Source organism: Erithacus rubecula (genome assembly GCF_903797595.1).
Source record: "Erithacus rubecula genome assembly, chromosome: 22".
Classification (NCBI taxonomy): Eukaryota; Metazoa; Chordata; class Aves; order Passeriformes; family Muscicapidae; genus Erithacus; species Erithacus rubecula.
The window spans coordinates 10,197,780-10,215,946 of record NC_136674.1 but is presented as its reverse complement, the minus strand read 5'-3'; the positions used below and the strand labels follow the sequence as shown (position 1 = coordinate 10,215,946).

At 49.5% G+C, this 18,167-nt stretch overlaps 1 protein-coding gene across 3 annotated transcripts in view; it reads right to left on the bottom strand.

Moving 5' to 3' along the window:
* MTMR4 (myotubularin related protein 4) overlaps nucleotides 1-18,167 on the bottom strand; it is a 57,031-nt gene that overhangs the window by 5,512 nt on the left and 33,352 nt on the right. For all 3 annotated transcript variants that reach the window (XM_079324758.1, XM_079324759.1, XM_079324760.1), the window contains exons 4-15: nucleotides 17,926-18,042; nucleotides 17,195-17,277; nucleotides 16,841-17,007; nucleotides 14,999-15,095; nucleotides 9,442-9,555; nucleotides 4,069-4,265; nucleotides 3,765-3,893; nucleotides 2,596-2,707; nucleotides 1,944-2,139; nucleotides 1,310-1,495; nucleotides 356-526; nucleotides 94-248 (exon numbers count right to left, since the gene is read on the bottom strand). In XM_079324758.1, the coding sequence (XP_079180884.1) occupies nucleotides 94-248; nucleotides 356-526; nucleotides 1,310-1,495; nucleotides 1,944-2,139; nucleotides 2,596-2,707; nucleotides 3,765-3,893; nucleotides 4,069-4,265; nucleotides 9,442-9,555; nucleotides 14,999-15,095; nucleotides 16,841-17,007; nucleotides 17,195-17,277; nucleotides 17,926-18,042 (1,724 nt within the window). The remainder of the gene's footprint in view (nucleotides 1-93; nucleotides 249-355; nucleotides 527-1,309; nucleotides 1,496-1,943; nucleotides 2,140-2,595; nucleotides 2,708-3,764; nucleotides 3,894-4,068; nucleotides 4,266-9,441; nucleotides 9,556-14,998; nucleotides 15,096-16,840; nucleotides 17,008-17,194; nucleotides 17,278-17,925; nucleotides 18,043-18,167) is intronic.

The window sequence follows — 18,167 nt, the reverse complement described above, 5'->3', positions numbered from 1 at the left end:
ATGAGAACAACATCAGGGAAACTATAAGAAATTACAAGGACAGAAAGATCTGTGGGTATGAAACACCTTGAGCCTGAAGCTCTAAGCTCATACCTGTCCAAACACCTGCCACTGAAGTCCTGGCTCTGAGATCCAGGGGGCATGTAGATGTCCATGTCCTCCTGTCCCAGAGGATGTGGTGAGGAGGCTGGGAGGTACACGGCTGTCCAGAGGTGCAGGGCGCGCACGTGGCACACGGGATGCAGCACCTGCAACACCGCCCGCGTCAGAGCCCCGCTGCCACCAAAACCCTTCCAGCCCCTCCCAGTGCCTGCCAGGGAAAAGCCTGGGAAGCTGGGCCAGCAGCTCTACTGACCTGCTCGGATCCGGGCATGTAGAGCAGGTTGTGGAAGTTCTTGTTGCCGGCCCGCAGCAGGGACCAGACGGAGCACGTGCGCTTGTAGATGTTGTGCATCTCGCGCTCGCAGGGGCTGTTCCCCAGGAAGGTCCCGTACAGGCAGGAGTACGTGTGCTGCACCAGCTTCACCTGTGGCATGGAGGGACAGCCTCGCTCAGAGCCATGGGGAAAAGGAAGCTCCTGCCTAAAGGGGACACATCTTCCTCTCCTCTGGGATGCCTCCTGCACTGCCTACCCAACCTGTCCTTGCTTCCATTTTAGGCAGGTCAGGGATCACTTAAACTGAAGAGAAAGCAACACTCAGTTGATACCAAACCCACACCTCTAGAACCAAATGACTCTCTAGAACCCTCTCCTGCATTTTTTTGGTAAGACAGATTAATTTTTTCTCCTGTTTTATTTTTTTTCCAAATATTTCAGACTCATATAGCTCTGAGATATGCAAATCAAACCAGTGCTGCTGCTGGCATCTGAATTCCCTGGGCTGGAAAGGGGCTGGAGAAGGGATTCAAGAAAACCAGAAGATATAATCCCTCTGCAACGCCTTCATGGGAGAACAGCTTAAACTAAAAGAAAACAGATTTAAATGAAATGTTAGTGAGAAATTGTTCCCTGTGAGAGTGGTGAGGCCCAGGATCAGGCTGCCCAGAGAAGCTGTGGCTGTCCCATCCCTGAAAGTATCCAAGGCCAAGGTTGGACAGAGCAATCTGGGAAGTTGTCTCTGCCCATGGCAGGGGATAGATGGAACGGGATGGGCTTTAAGTTTCCTTCCAACCCAAACTATTCTGGGATTCTGTGATCACATCACAATCTCCCAGATTCTGCAAACTTCTTTTCCTTCAACTCCAGTACTGTAAAACATCACAGCCTTTCCTCTATCTCTGCTCACATGTTTGCACATGTATTTCTTACCAGAAAAGCTTCATTAAATTCAAAGAGGCAGGGAAATTGCTTCAGAAGCTGATGAACAGCATCCAGCCACTGGAGAAAAACTGGGCACTGCTCATTCTGATCTTCCACCTTTTCCTGATGTCCACAGCGATCCCCAAACTTGTGACCAAAATCCAGCCAGTCCGATTCAACGAGCACCTGGAAGCCCTATGAATAAAAGAAAAAACAACTGCAGAGACTTTGCTGAGGAAACATGGCAGGACAAAGCAAGCCCCATCCACCAGGAAAGGCTGGGAAGCAGGCTGCTGCACTGCCTGGTTTGGGAGCAAAGCTCACCAGGGTTGGAGGCTCCCACAACAAACTAACAGTTGTTATGTCTATGCAGTAACCAACACAGAGAATTCAGAGTAAGAAGCAGCTGAACTTTGAAGACAAGATGGTATTTCCCACAGCACTTCCCTAGGCTGGGCAGAGGAGTGAGGAACAGTTCACCCAAAACAGGCCGGAAGGGAACAGGGAAAACTCAACATCCACCACAGCAGCTCATAAACACCACTAAGCTTATTCCCAAATGCAATCCTCCTCCTTTCCACACAGATTCCGAGACAAAAGCTGCCTTTGGACAGACATGAACTGCAGCAGAGGACAGTCCTACCTCCATGGTCCTGTAGTAAGGGTCCAGGAGAATCTTTGCCAGTGCCACAATCTGTGGAGTCCTGTCCCAGCCATCAGAGCAGTGAACCAGCACTGGACGCCCTTCCCTGTCCACAGCACTGGAGACCAGCACTGCTGCCTTCAGCATGACAGACAGGTGCTGCAGCCACTTGGTGCTCTCCAGGGCTGAAAGCCAGCTGCAAAGGGGGAAAAAGGCAAGAAAATGGTTGCTTAGCTCTCCACTGAAAAAAAATATAAATATATTTTAACATCAGTTTTCTTCGAGCCCTCAGTGAAAATCAGTCTTTTCTAAAACATGTCCCAGAGGAACCAGGCAGCCTGGAAAGAAGGGCAAAGAATCCAACCCCAAATTTAATTTTTCTCATATGCAGCCATGTTTTAGAAACCCCCAGAGGACACACACAACCAAGTGACACTGAGACAGTGCCACAATCCCTTCTGGATTAATGGCTCAAAATTAGCAGTATTCAAGCACTGTGAGCACTTTACTATCCCTCCATTTTCTCGGGTAGAAACCTGGGATTAAAAAAATGAAAAAGGAGTGAAACCCCCCCCTTCACCCCCATTCCCCCCCCCCGCCCCAGGTCACTGACAGATATAGCATCAAACTCAGCTAGAGAAGAGTCACTCACTTGCTGGGGTCTGGCACTTGACTGCAGACAGCACGCAGATACTGGAAGCTGTTCCGGATGGAGTGGATGTTGGCCATGCCCATGAACACGACTTCACAGTTGGGGTAATACTCTGAATGAGAGGCAGGAACATTTAGAGAGAGCTACAGCAGTTACAGAACATTCTGAGCTGGAAGGGACCCAGAAGGGTCATCAAATCCAACTCCACTGCTACTGCAGCAACTGGCTCCACATCCCAGTGCAGCCGCCCCTCCCACAGCACTCCTGGTGTTCATGGAGTCACTAAAGTTGGGAAAAACCTCCAAGGTCACTGAATCCAACCATTTCCCAGTACTGCCAAGGCCACCACTGACCCATGTCCCCAAGTGCCACATTCACAGAGCTGTTAAACCCCTCCAGAGATGAGGACTCTAACACTGCCCTGGGCAGCTGTGCCACTGCAGAACACTTCAATGAAGAAATTTTCCCCCATACCCCACCTAAACTTCCCCTGGCACAGCCTGAGGCCATTTCCACTCATCCTGTGCCCTGTTCCCTGGGAACAGAGCCCGACCCTCACTTGGCTGCCCCTCCTGTCAGGGAGCTGTGCAGAGCCAGAAGGTCTCCCTGAGCCTCCTTTTCTCCAGGCTGAGCTCTTCTAGCTCCCTCACCCATTCCTGGTGCTCCAGACCCTTCCCTAGCTCCATTCCCTCCACATGGTCTTTCTTGTCCTAATGGGCACAAAACTCACCCCAGGACTGGAGGTGCCTCAGCAGTGGTCAGATAAGGGTGACGGTCACTGCCCTGTGGCCACACTACTGCTGGCATAGCTCAGGTGTCATTGACCTGTTGCTTACTTGGGCACACCTAGGCCCATGTTCAGCTGCTACCAATCAGCACCCGAGGTCCTTTTCCACTGGGCAGATCTCCAGCAACTCTGTCCCAGTCTGGAGCATTCCAGTGGGGCTGTTGCAGGATGCAATAAATGCTAGGTCCAAATGCAGGAGTCAGCACTTGGCCTTATTGAACCTCATCCAATTGGCCTTGGCCTGTTGATCCAGCCCATCCAGATCCCTTTGTGGGAACAGGCTCCCAGAGACCAAGCACCAAAATGCTGCCCTGATCCCCAGCTGTGCCCTAGGAGCCACTGCCAGGCCCAAGAGGAAGATGCCCTGTGATGTTGTTGGTACCTTCACATTCGCAGCCGCCTCCCTTGGCCCTGTTGGCCACGGCTGCTGTGTAGGACCTAGCATCGAGGATCAGCAGCTTCTGAGGGGTGGCCGCATTCTCCACGCCCGAACACGCCGTCAGGGACGAGTCTGCAGGGACACACAGGGACTGAGCTCCTGGCACGCCCTCCTGCCTCCCTCCACCCAGCGCCACCGTGAGTGACCAGCAGAGCCACCCCCAGGTGGCAGTGATGACACCACAGGCCCGGGTCAGCCTGGCAGTCCCTGCACGGCTCCCGTGCAGGAGGACGCGCAGCCGTCTCACCGAAGTCGGTGTCGCAGGGCTCGCCGCCGTCGCTGCTCCCGCCGTGCGGCGCGGCGCCCGCCGCCCTCGCTCCGGGGTTCAAGGCACAGGCTTTGGCAATGGACGTCACCAGGTACTCGTCGTCGGCGTTCCGCCAGCCCCACCAGCTGATCTCGGGCTGGCTGCAGCGCGAAATCACCGCCCCGTTGCGCACGTGTCTGCGGGGACACGGAGCCTCGCTGAGCCCCCGAGAGTGCGGCCACACCTCAGCCACTCCTGGCTGCAGCTGCTCAGCTGCTCTGTCTACGGCACTCACTCTCTCATCAAGCAGGGAAGCTCCAATAACCATTTTTCATCACCACAGCACTGACAGAGAGCTAAACCAGCCTCATATTTTATTCACAATAAAATAGAATAATTCAGGTTGGAAAAGACCTTCCAGAAGCCCAAGTCCAATCTCCAACTTCTATTTAGATGTATTAATATATCCTGTAACCTATAAAGATAATATTTTTAAAACAGATAGTACTGTATATGGATAGGACAGTATTTATATATTAAACCAGAGAGCAGAACTTTAAATCACTATAGTTGCATTTTGGGAAAGTAATAGTTATTTCATAGAATCATGGAATGGTTTGAGTTGGAAGGGACATTGAAGATCATCTTGTTCAACTTCCTTGCCATGGGCAGGGACAGCTTCCACTTGATTGTAAGGCTGTTGTGTTCTCTCCTTCTCTTTTTTTTTCCCCTCCCTTAAATTACAGACCCATTCTTAAACCACTTCACTTATCACCTGTAAGTTGGGAAGATGAGCTCACTTGGAATCAGACCAGGGAGTTTCTGGGTGGAGGCCTGAGCTGGTGTTTATCAACAACCCCTAAATGTGAACCCTACCCTGGCTGTGCTTACTAACACCTGGCAGGAAGCCTGAAGTAGGAATCAGTGCATTTCTCACATGAACACACTGATCAAGTCATTCCCAACTGGCCTGGAAAGGGAAGGGACTGTGAGGTGACAAAGCTGCTGGTGATAGAGAATGACACAGAGTGTGTGAAATTTAGTATTAATAAGTGAAGAGTATTTACAGATGATGAAAGCATAACTCCAGCTGTGTCATGGGGCAGTTTGGTGCAGATCAGAAGCCAAATCCAAAGGCTTTGAAGCCACTGGGGTGCTCTCCAAAGCCTCAGCTCAGTGCTCAAGAGAAGCACGAAGGTTAAGGATGTGCTAACAGTCATTGGGAAAGGAGTAAGACATAAAATACTATGGCTTCATGCCTCAACCATCCTAAAATGACACAAGTTCCTCTCAAAAAAGATCATGTTGTTGTCAAACCAAGCTCCAGAGATGGATGGCACAGACACAAGCAAGCACTGGAATAGTCATGCCATGTTTCAGAAATATGATTATTTCTTGGACAAGAAACAAAACCAAGAGGGAACTCAAAGCCACAGCGAAATGTGGGATTAACTGGTTCCAACACCCAGTGGCAGGTTTACCAAGTGACCATGAGGCAGCCACCCATTCTCCCAAATGGGTGTAGGAAATCTATGATAGCAGATGCTCCAAAGATGCACCAGGAAAGAGCACCTGCATCCCTATCTTGTTTGTTATGTATCCCAGAGGTGCTGCTCCTGCTGCCTGGTCCTTCCTGGAGATGGGAAAATGTACTGAACAGTCCTGAACCAGACCAACCATGCTCAACCATCCCATGACCCCTCCTGCAGCATTGATCTGGAAACCAAAGAATGATGGAATGGTTTGTGATGGCTTTTTAAAGCCCATCCCACTCCACCCCCTGCCATGGGCAGGGACACCTTCCACTGTCCCAGCTGCTCCCAGCCCTGTTCAGCCTGGCCTTGGGCACTGCCAGGGATCCAGGGGCAGCCACAGCTGCTCTGGGCACCCTGTGCCAGAGACTGTCCACTCTCACAGGGAACAATTTTTTCCCAATATCCCATCTAACTCTGCCCTCTGTAAGTTTATGTAGCTTTGTAAATGATATCTCAGAGATAATAACAATAAAGACTTTAAATTGAAGACTTCCAAAGAAATAATGTTCATGTTTGGCCAAGTCAAAACACCATGGGGACCCTTTACTTTGAGTGCTGCTCTGTTTTGCAAGGTGACTTGCAGAGCAGTCACTCCCAGGAGATCTATTCCTGCCTTCAGGATCACTCAAGGATGGATAACACAGAGCAGCAAAGGCTTTGTTTATAGTAGTAGATGAAACAGAGCCAAGGTGTGGACTTAAGCACAAGCCTGTGATCATCCAAGCCTGTTTGTGAGCCACCCACAGCTCCTGGCCTGTGCCAAGCAGCACTTTCCCAGACAGTGCCTGAGCACGTTTTTGGGAAAGGCAGGTGCTGTGCCAGGGACTGCTCCCAGTAGGCAGCTTGTGGGGCAGGACAGGGTGCAGGGCACTGCAGCTGCTCCAGGCAAAGCTGCCCATGTTGCCAGGGTCGCGTTGAAATCACCAAACTCTTGGTAACACAAACCCCTGAGCACTGAACAACAGCTGGGGACATTCAGGGGACAATGTGACCTGCCAGTAAATGAGGAAATGTGGCAGCACCAATGAGTGTGAAGCCACCAGCAAGCAGAAAGTACAACAGGGGCCAGCAGAAGAACCAAAAGCACAGCTGAGCTAGCAAGAAGCTTCCCAGGGCAGGGGAGCACCAGAGCCTGACTGCCTTCCCTGCACATCTCCCCAGCATGAGCACAGGAACCATTTAAGGCTTTTCTTATCTGGGAGTTTTGGGGAGGTTTTCCTCAAAGATAAAGTTCCTTTCTTGAAACTGGAATGGGAGAAAGTGCCAGAGTGTTTTACTTTATGTGGAGCAAATTATTCTTGAGGGATCCTCAGTTTAGTTTTAATGACTCAAGACCCTTTCATGATCCAAAACTGCAATATGAAGTGCCTCTGTAGCTCATCAGTTGAGTTTTTCCACACAGACTTATTCTGAGCACAAGGCTAGAGCACATCTGATACTCTCAGATGTTAATGTCATTTAACCCGCAGCAATCCTCAACAACTGATTAATACCTGGTTTAGTGAAAAGTAGCAGCAGGGTTGAATGTAGACGATGCTCAAGGTTCCTTCCAACCCAAACCATTCCATGATTCTGTGATCTCCCAAGTCTCTATTACTTCCTGAACAAATGAAGGAGCTTGGCTTAAAGCACAAGAAAGAACTTGGAGAGGGTTTACTGAGCCGAGCCTAAAGGTTCTGACAGAGATGTGTGTGTGTATAAGTGCTTGCATTTCCCAGATCATTGGGATCAACTCCCATCTCACTGTGGCAGGATGGGAGAGCCTGAGAGCAAGGCTCAGCCCTGGGCTGGAGCAGTGCCTGCTGTCCCCTGGCAGGGGATGCCAAGCGGCGGAAGGAGCATTCCTCCTGCCACAGGCCCAAGGTCTCCTCAAGGTGGCTGAGCAGACAGAGTCAGAACAGCCACGCTGTGCCCGTCTGCCTCTCTACTCAGCTAAATAATTGATTGCATCCTTTGCCTTGTTTTAGAAGTGGATTGTGCCTGGAGGCTCCTGCATCTCTCCTGCGCATCTCTGCGGAGGACTGAGATGGAGACCTGAATTTCTGCTTTGCTTAATAGCTAAATTATACTTTTTTTAAAAGAAATCTGATAATGAGGTACCTTTGCTGTCATGTTTTACAGCTCTGACTGTGACCCAGTGAGATCAGCCTTATCCAAAAACTCTGAGGTCTATCAAAGTCCCTTGGGATGCAGGCACCCATCCATTCTCTCCTGAGCTATAGGTGAGGAGGAGCAGCAGAGTGTCAGACTTTTCATTTCCACACAGCACAAGCCACTGCAGAAGCAGCCATGACCCTTAAGGATCCTCCTGCTCCAAAGACTTCAATCTTGAAGGCAAAGACTAAAAAACGTGCATGAAAATCAGAGACACATGGGCAAGCACTTGCCCCATCTTGTAACATCACTTGTCAGCGTCTTCTAATCTGATTCCAGGCTGCAAAGGGTTGCACTCAGCTCGTAAATTACTGGGTACCATTACAGAGATATAAAGCAAGGAACAAAATAATTGTTGGAGTAGGAAAAAGACATGGCTTTGCCCTCGGGTGGGGAGGCACAGTGGGACAGGCTCCAGCACTAGGCCATTTTTAGCAAAAAGAATCACAAATACAATTAACTTCTTAGCTGAGCTGGCTACAAGGAGGGAAAGGCTCCATCCGATAAGCTGTGCTCATTCCCACTCTGCTGCAGAACTGAGTTTTACAAGGAACACACAGTGTTTTGCCACATCCAACAGCAAGCTATGTAGTGTGAAGATGCAGAGCTAAGGTACCTGTAAATTCACTGGTTTTGCTTCCTGACTCTTATATTTTCCAATACGGTTCTGATATTTTAAGGGTTTTTTTTAATATTTGGATTTGGCAACTGCTAACACAGAGTCTAAAGCTACAAACCATAATGTACATTTTACAACAGCACAACTGCCTGGATGCTCCTTTCCATCAGCTCCTGTTGGTTTCAAGCACATCAGTCTCCTGAGAGACACATTTAATGAGGAACCAGCCCCTACCCTGCAGAGCCCTGTTCCATTGGCTGCCTGGCCTCCTGCATTCCCCTCTAGATTATTTCTGGAAGGCTGGTCAGGGAATATTTCATAAAATTATAGATTATTCTAAACTGGAAGGGACCTCCAAGGATCATCCAGTCCAACTGCTGGCCCTGCCAGACACTCCAATAATCCCACCCTGAGCATCCCTGGGAGTGGTATCCAAATGCTCCTGGAGCTCTGGCAGCCTCTGGGCCGTGCCCATTCCCTGCGGAGCCTGGGGAGTGCCAGCACCCTCTGGGGGAAGAATCTTTCCCAAAATCCAACCTAAACCTCCCTGACACAGCTCCAGTCATTCCCTTGGGTTCTGCCCCTAATCATCGAAGAGCAGAGATCAGAAGTGCCCCTCATGAGAAGCTACAGATTTGGGCATTCCTGGGTCTGTCCAGGCCTGCACACCCTGCTGAGCACAGGGCACCCAGCAGGCTTCTTTTGGCTCAGATTACTTTTCAAAGTAGCACCCAGACAAGGACCAATGTGTGGAAAGATTTTGAAACTCTGAGAGATCTTCAATTTGACCTCATCTTGCAACATCTCCTGTAGGAGGAAAGTCACCCACACCTTCAAATCTAACTGAAAGCAGCAAAGGACAGTTCTGGAACACTGCTTCTCTCTTCTGGAAAACACCCTGCTGCAGACAGGGCTGGGAGAAGGAGCCCTGGGAACACCACGTTGGAAGGTGGGAGCAAAAGGACAGACAGCTCTCTTGCCATCCCTGTCCCAAAGGCCCTGCAGGACTACAAGGACACAGCAGCTGTCATGGGTTTGGGGGAGGGAATTTGAGTTTGCAGCTACCTGTACACCACCACGGGGATCCTCTTCCATGACCTGAACGAAGCCACATTCTCCAGCTCCTTGTCGGTGATCCAGACAGGAACCAGCAGCTTCTGGGGATAACTGGAACAAAGCCTGGAGAAGAGAGAGCATGTAAGGCAAGATGAGGACTAAGCAATCAAAAATCTGCCCCAGAGCAGCTCACATTTCCCCAAACTCAACATGCAGGACTTTGGCTCTTCCTACTCATACCTGTCTCAGCACAGCCTCAACAAGTGAACCCAAATGTGCTGTCAGGAATGAGCTGAGGGAAGACAACCTCCTTTCACCTCTGGGCTCATACTAAGTATCCTAGTACTTTCCAGGATGCCCTTGGAACAACCTCTGGATTTAAGAATTCATGAGGGTTTAGAGGAATAGTCAATAATTTACATGGAGTTTTTGTTTTCTTATAGCAGGTACACAGAGCTTCTGGTAAAAAATGGCCTATCACTTTCTGCCCAGCAGAACACGGTATCACTGCTCAACTTGACACATTGTTCAGTGAGGAAGGCACAAATCTGCCCAGAAATTTAACACTGGGGACTAGGGGTATGCAAATAAAGTGACAGGAGTGAGATCTAAATTGTATCTTGATTGGTAGTGTGCCAGAAATCAAGTTCTTATAGATATCTGCACATGTACTAACAGTGAGAGGAGAACTCTGAGAGCAGAGAGCACTGCCAGAGGGCAGGGTTAGATGGGATATTGGGCAGGAATTGTTCCCTGTGAGGGTGGGGAGGCCCTGGTACAGAGTGCCCAGAGCAGCTGTGGCTGCCCCTGGATCCCTGGCAGTGCCCAAGGCCAGGCTGGACAGGGCTGGGAGCAGCTGGGACAGTGCAAGGGGTCCCTGTCCATGGAAGGGGTGGAATGGGATGGGCTTTAAGGTCCCTTTCAGCCCAAACCACTTGGGGATTGTAGCACACACAAAATTCCAGTAATGCAGGGGGGGCTTTCTGGCTCCTGCTCTGCCCCTGCTGCTCCCAGCACAGGCTGAGGGCAGGCTCAGACACAGCAGTGCCTGGGAGCTGGACCAGCTGAGCCCCTGCAGCCCAGGCAGGCACAGGTGGGTACACAGCAGGGAACATCAAAGAGCAGCTCTGGCTCAAGGCTACCCCACATCATTTAGAAGGAATGTTTCAGGGCAGATGGGGAGCAAAGTGAGGGGGGTGAAAGGATCCAGCCAGTAAGCTCCAGAGGATGGTCTGGTGTTCCTGAGCCCAGGCTATTCTAGCTGATGGCAACAGGCACAATTCAGTATTAGTTTGTGATGCTAGTGAAGAACTGCCTGCCACGTTGAAAAATGGCACTGCAATGTCTAGACAGCTCCTCTGAGAGCCCCAGGCAGAAAGCAAGGGTGGCTAAGGGATAAAAACAACTGGGTGAGGATGAGGAATTCAGGAAGCAAAATTAAAGCTGTCAGTTAAGAAGGTGAAGACCAGGTTGTCTGTGGTAGGATGTCTGGGCTTGGACATCTCTGAAATGCCTCAGATTCCATAAGTAAAGGTGGTCAGGAAATTAGAGAAGCAGTGAAGTGTGACTGAGGATGCAGGAATGTGAGAGTTAGCACCTGTTCAGGTCTGGAGGAACTTCTGGAGTAGCTGAGTCTATACATGAACAGGCTTCACTGAAGTGCAAACAGCTCCCTGGCACCCCAGATGAAATATGAGTGATGTCTTAAAAGCACAGACTGGGGAGAGGGAGGAGTGTATCTTCCAAGAGTTATATCACTAAAACTCTGTAGCCTTAAGAAAACAGTAAGATTGAAATCAGTAATTTTCAGGTAGAAAACAGGACATCTTTAAGAAGTGAAGCCAAATTCAAGCAGGGTGCATAGAAACAGGCACTAAGGTCAAGACAAAGAGACATATCTTTCAAGGCTAGAATTTCAGAGGAATACAGTAGAGAAAGTGAAAACCCAGGATAAGTAACTCTGTTGGCTTAACAGTATCTTATAAACTGATACAAAGAAGAATATCTGTAGCACCTGGAATGTCAGACTAAAAGCTCTGTAGGAAGGCCAAAATAGGCTGAGCTCGTGAACAAAGTGGGCAACTTCCAGGGCAAGCTGGGGGTGAAAGTGTGATGCTCAGAGTGACCAGCATCTACCAGAATGTGTATGGATCAAATCCCAAACCTAAAGAGAAATAGAATAGCACTGAAGCAATACTACCAACCCCTGGAATGACAGGAATGACATTCACAGAGGCTGGGACAGAAGAAGAAAGGCTGTGAGGGCAGAAATTCCCATGGGAGACTTCAGTTGCTTCCACACAGAACATACAAGTGTCTGAATCAAAGGTGACATTTTCAGACACACACAGGTGTTTCTTGGTGCTACCAGCAAAATTATAGAGAAATCTCTGACTCTTCCTTTGGACCTAAGCTGCTCCAAAGTAGAATAACCGAAAAAATCTCTTTGTTACAGCATTCATCACTCAGTAGATTCAGTAATGTTTTCAGAGGGGTAAGGCTCCTACAACAGCAACAACACAAAAGGTAAATTCAGTGCACTTGGGTTTTGAGTCAACATGGCTGTTGGGAGGGAGGTCACCCCTTTTGTGAGAGCAACCTGAAATGTCATGGAACGAGTAGATAGGGCAGATTTGGATTTTCAGAAGGGTTTTTTTGAGATTTTCTGTGTGCCTGTGCTTTTTAACAGGTGTGTTCCCATAGAGCTAAAGGATGCTCCTCTTAGGAAACAGGTGCTCTTGAGAAGATAAGAAATAGTTCAGAACCTCAACGATCATTTTTCACCACAACAGGAGTCCTAAAGGAAACCACCTGCAATGGGGTGGCCTGGAAAGCCCTGGGGCCAAGCTGAGCCAGACCACCAAGGGAAAGAGCCTTGAACAGTGAGGTTTGATGACAGGAGAGGGTGGCTGGAACAACACAGACACCTGTGAACAAAGATTGATGGAGAACCTTCTTAGCACAGAGGTAACAATGAGGGACAGGAATCATGAACACCCTGATTTGGAAGGGACCCACGAGGATCGAGTCCAGCAACTGGCCCTGCACAGGACACCCAACAATCCCATCCTGTCCTTGAGAGCCTTGTCCAAGCTCTTGCTCCACAGAGGGCAAAGACATGTACCACTAACAGTCCTCATAGACTTCTTGTCCACATGTTCCTGTGGCAAATCCAAGCAGGGACAGTAATTATCACTTTCCAATGGTATGGATAGTATTAAAATTTATAGAGAAGTGTAAAAAAGACAAAATTTTAATTAAGAGCAATCTTAGAAACCATAGGAAACACCATCTGGCTAAAGCAGTAACAGAACTCCAGGCAACTTTTACCTCACAATATTTAACTCAAAGTTAAATAAAACCACAACTGTCAGAAGATGAAACCTGAAAATGAGTATCAACATTGGAGGAAAAGCTGGGGTTTTTTTCTTCCTTTTTTTGAAGGAACTATGCGTGTACCATGAAATAACTACCTTGGAGAGCCTGTGTGGACCAGATGGGCAATGCTGGAGTGATCCCTGGGTGTAAGATCCCTGAAGATGTGAGAGCCAGGAAGAGACCGTGCAATAATTTTATTATCACTGTATACTTTTATCAAGACTGAATGAGTGGTTATTATAAGCTTGTATTTCCCTCATTTTACGATGGCTGTCGCCAGGAAGAAGATAATAGCTCCCAGATAAGGACATCTCGGAACAGACTTGAAAGACAAGGAACAAAGACATTACCTTGGAGTATCCTGTCTTTAACAGCACTGTTTTGCCAATGCAGGGAAATAAAAGATAAAAGGACTATAAACAGTTAAAAAGTAACCTGATCCCTGTGAATACAGGCAGGTGGTTATGATCAAAAGCCAAGGCAGGATTTAAAGCCACACTCCCCCAGAAGCAAGAGAGAACTGGTTTGAGTTGCACAAGGCAATTACACCACCCCTGAGATCCCAGGATGTCTGCAGGAAGCTGGGACCTGCGAGGATCCCCAGGGAGAAACTCAGCAGGTGGAGGGAAGCAAAGCCAGGCCCACACCCAGCTTGCTGAGGTTTGTTTCAAGTCCTTTCTTCCCTGGTTTGGTTGGAAATCAAACACCTGTCTTCAGAGAAGGTGGCTAATGGCTGTGGATTACTGGCCAGGAAGCAAAGCACAGATGGTCAATGGAAGCTGAACTTCCCGAAATAGTTCAGAAACCACAGAGGGAACCACACCCCGAGATCCAGCAGGGAAAAAGGCCCAACATACAGAGACTCTACCTAGGGACCCACAGACTGTGCACTCCAAAACTGAGCAGTTCAGACAACAACTTGTATTTGACATTCTTGGAGAAACTGTGTAAATGCCAGCAAAGTCATGTGAACAGTCCCAAAGCAGTGACATGGTCAATAGGGCAGAGGTACAGTGCAAATCACCCCCAAATTCAGTGCTTGTAGCCTGGATTCTTCAGGAAAAGAGAACAGGCAGCAAGCCCCAAACCTGGGATTTCCCCAGTTCAGTGCATCTGAGGTTTCTCATGGTCTCCACAGGAAGCCAGTGACCTGGAACTGTCCAATCCATAGGTGATGGGGATGCCTGGACTGGCTGGGGCAGACAGGAAAAGCCCATGTATACTAGACATTTTAAGAACAGGATTATAGGGAATGCACAAATGAGTATGTCCATCAAAGTTTGAAATCTCATTGGCTTAATGCCACCTGCTGCAAACAGTGCAGCTGCCCTTCTCCAAGAGTCCTGCACTCCTGCAGGAATAGAAGGCAGGCTGGAAACACTGACTGGTGGCAAAAGGCCTCTTCCACTGTGAGAGTGGGAAAACCTTCTGGAGATCTCCACCCCAATGCCCACAGGGACCATCTCAAACACTGGCTCACCTCAGATGTGACACCACAGTGATGGAGAACCCTCCTGCTGGGGATGTGCCCAGCACACCACCATGTTCCCAGGGAATGCTCTTTTCCCTTCCACACTGTGAACCTCCCAAGCTGCACTTTGGGGCCACTACCTCTTGTTGTGCCATGTGCCACTGCCAGGAGTTCTACTCCAGCCGTCTGGGAATGCCCTGCCAGCAGCTGGAGGTAGATCACCAGTCAGCTTCTCCTACTCAGACTGAATGAACCTTGCTCATTCCCAGACTCCTGAGCCTCCCAACAGCTCTCTACTGGCTCACCCCAGCTCCTGACAGAGCTGAGTAGGTGCCTGAGTGTATAAAAACTACAGCTGTTATGTCAAACTGAGCATTTTAGAGAGGAGGACTAACCAGGAAGACAAACCAACAATGGATGGACCTTCAGACTCCCAAATATCTTCCACGAGGAATTAGAGCCACCACATTATAAACTACCTGAGTAAGCATTTACAGTTCCTGCTAGCTCTGATGTTTGGGCTGTATTCCCTCTCCAATTCCATGATGTGAAAGGCAGAAAGAAAAGGGATCTGGCTCATACTCTGATCTGCCTGGGGGCTGTAAAGGCCAGGAAAAAGGATTAGCTGGAGTCTGAGTCACCCACTGCTCTGCACGGGGATTTACCAAGGGAAAAGGCAAGAGGAGAGTGGAGAGAGGCTGGTGATGAAACACTCACTTGTAGTTGTTGTTGATGTCAGAGACACGCCAGGCGTTCTGCAGGTCGAAGCCCATCCTGACCAGCTCCATCTCGAAGCGGAACCTCACGTGATCCCCTGAGCAACAGAGCACAGCAGTTACTGACAGCACCCACAGAACCTCAACGTGGAACTGCACAGCAACTGCCACAGGCTGCAGACAGTTACAAAACCACACAAAGCTCTGGGTCAGAATGGACCTGAAGCTCAACCCGTTCCACCCCCTGCCATGGCAGGGACACCTTCCACTATCCCAGGCTGCTCCAAGCCCCATCCAGCCTGGCCTTGGATACTTCCAGGGATCCAGGGGCAGCCACAGCTTCCCTGGGCACCCTTTGCCAGGGCCTTTCCATTCCCTGATTAAAGAATTCATCTTAACATCCCATCTAACCCTGCCCTCTGTCACTTTAACACTGCTCCCCCATGTCCTGTCACTATCCACCTGTACGGAAAATCTCTCCCTCTTTTTTGTAAGCTCCTCTAGGCCCTAGAATGGGCTCTGAGGTCTCCCTGGAGCCTTCTCTTCTCCAGGTGAACACCCCCAGCTCTTTCAGCCTGGCTCTAGAGCAGAGGGGCTCTGGGAGCCTCTTTTTGGCAAAGAGAAACTCCAGGCAACTGGATGGCAGCAGGGATTGTGCTTCAGAAACCAAAAAGGTTTGTCCCTCACAGGGGTTTCCCTGCTTGTTTTGTCAAGTGAGATCTCATCTCCAGGCACAGAAACAGCCTCTCCATGTCAAGGGGCATGTGGGGGTTAATTTAATCCACTTCTGCCTGTCTGACAGAGACAGCTTCCAAAGTGGACGTCAGGAACTGTATGGCAAAGAGCACTGAGCACCCAGCCCAGGCAGCTCCTTCCTCCAGACGCTGACTCAGGGTTTCCTCTCTCATGTTTTAGCCTTGCCTCACAAATTCTGGATGCCTTTGTTGCTCCAGTGTCAAAATGCAAAGCTCTTCACCTCAGCCATATCCTGCAGCAACAACTTGCACAAGGTGAGTTTATTTATACTAAACATTTTCCCTAAAGGAAACACAGCAATATCTCTGATTGCTGGGGTTTGGGGCATGGTAAGAACGTGGAGCTTACCTTTCCCCTATCAGCTTCTCTTGGAATATCTGTACTATTGAACCCCATCCCTCCATCTAGCCTGTCTAAGGACATTCCATTCAGGCTACTGCTGCTCTTCTCTAGGATCAGCTTATTTTTCAATCTGAAGCCAGGTTTCTCACCCATTTTAATTCTGTTTTTAAACAGCTTCATCATTGATAAAACAAAGCAACTGCAAGTGAAGTTTGTGGTGTTCCCAGGGAAGGGAAACTCCCAGTCCACACGAGGGCACCAGCACAGTTCTGTTTTTCTCTTCATGGACTCAAAGACTTGATTTGTGCCTTTGTGAGGATGAGCCAGAGTTCTACACAAACCTGATCCTGGGAATGTCACAGCATTTTTGGGTGTTGAAGAGATGCAGATGGGCTCAAATAATTAGGCTGCCTCAAAACTGATACTGTTTGCCACTCCAGGACAGGACTGCCTGAGGTGTCTATTACTGTGATGAGAGAACTTAAGTATGGGATGTTTTCTCACAAGGAGAAAGGGAAAAGCTGCTTCTGTGTTGCTGCGTCATGGAGTTTTTTGTTGTGTTTGTAACTAATTCCTCCCACTGTGCTTGTTATCCAGAAGCATCTGGCCATCAGCTGGATCTCTAGACCAGGCACAGAATGACCCAGCGAGGCGAATTTGAAACCTGACAGGGCTTATGAACAAGAGCTCCAGTGCAGTGCAGTGCTGCTGGCCAAAGCAGCAGGAAGGGCCAGCCAGAGCTCACCTGGACGGCAGAGATGTGCGTGCTGATCCTCCTCATCCACACACACCCCCAGGCACCAGGCGTGGTAGGCGAATGCAAACAGGTCCTCAGGCTTGGCAGGGCGGGCGATGGCTCGAGTCAGCCTCTTCAGCCACTCCTGGCACTGCTTGAAGGTGGAGAAATGGCACCTGCAAACCCAAAGGCACATCACCCTCAGCAGGGATGTTCACCCAGACAGGACTGAGCCAGGAAAAGGAATGTGGCCCTAAGCCTTAGAATCCTGATCATGGACAGCTCAATTCCAACTGCAGCACAGGGAGCCACCAGAGCTGGTCCCAGCCTGCAGCAGCTGCAGCACAGCAATAAACCAGATACCTGATCACTTTGGAGTCCTTGCAGACGATGTGAAGCTGGAACATATCCCGACACTCCACACTTTCCATCATCCTCAAAGGCACCTGCGAGGGAGGGACAAATGTAGGGCATGATAAGGCTCACCACAGGCCAGAGCAGCCCCAGCAGCTGTGCCCACAGGCTCCTCAATGCTCCAGCACAGCTCCACCACTCATGAGCTGCTTCTGTGAACTACCATCCCACTCCCAAGGTTATGGTGCTCCATGAGTCAGCACAGAGCTCTTCCATGATTATTATTCTGATTTCTTTTCTCTCTCTTGGTAATCTCCCACCTGGGGCCAGTTCCTGACTCAATCACATCCAGCCAAGCACAGGTAACTGAGCCAAACAACAGCTGCAGTAAGAGACAGCAGGTCAAGACAGTGAGTAGAAAGCCTCAAGCTCCCACTGCCAGACTCTGCACTGGTGAGAAGTCTCATTAAAACTGGCCTGCAAGAGACCTCAACAGCCTTAAAACCACCAATGTTATTGCTTGAATTTAAAGAAAACAGCAAAGGAAAGACCTACTTACTATCCAAAGGAAAATCCCATCCTCACACTTAAATACAGCAGAAAAAAGCAACTGTACGCCTAGGCCTGGTATCCTCCAAGAGGCATCTTCCTGAGCCACAGCCCCCAGGAATGGGGAATTCCTACTCCTCCCTGCTCTGAAACCCTGGGAGAGGTGATGGTGCAGGCAGAGGCAGACTCACATTGATCACAGAGTCCTTGAATTTGATATGCAGGCGGTAGTTGGAGATGGCGATCACAGCGTCGTTGGCAAGGCCCAGGTACTCCACCCCCTCACCCTGCAACACAGTGAATGGCACCTGGAAGGGAGACAGCACAAGGTCAGGTCACACAGGCACTGTGTGTGCTGCAATTGCCAAGGTACTCTTCCCATTGCCTCTGCAGTGCACCTCCCAAGGCGCCATTCCCAGCAAGGTGCTCCCCG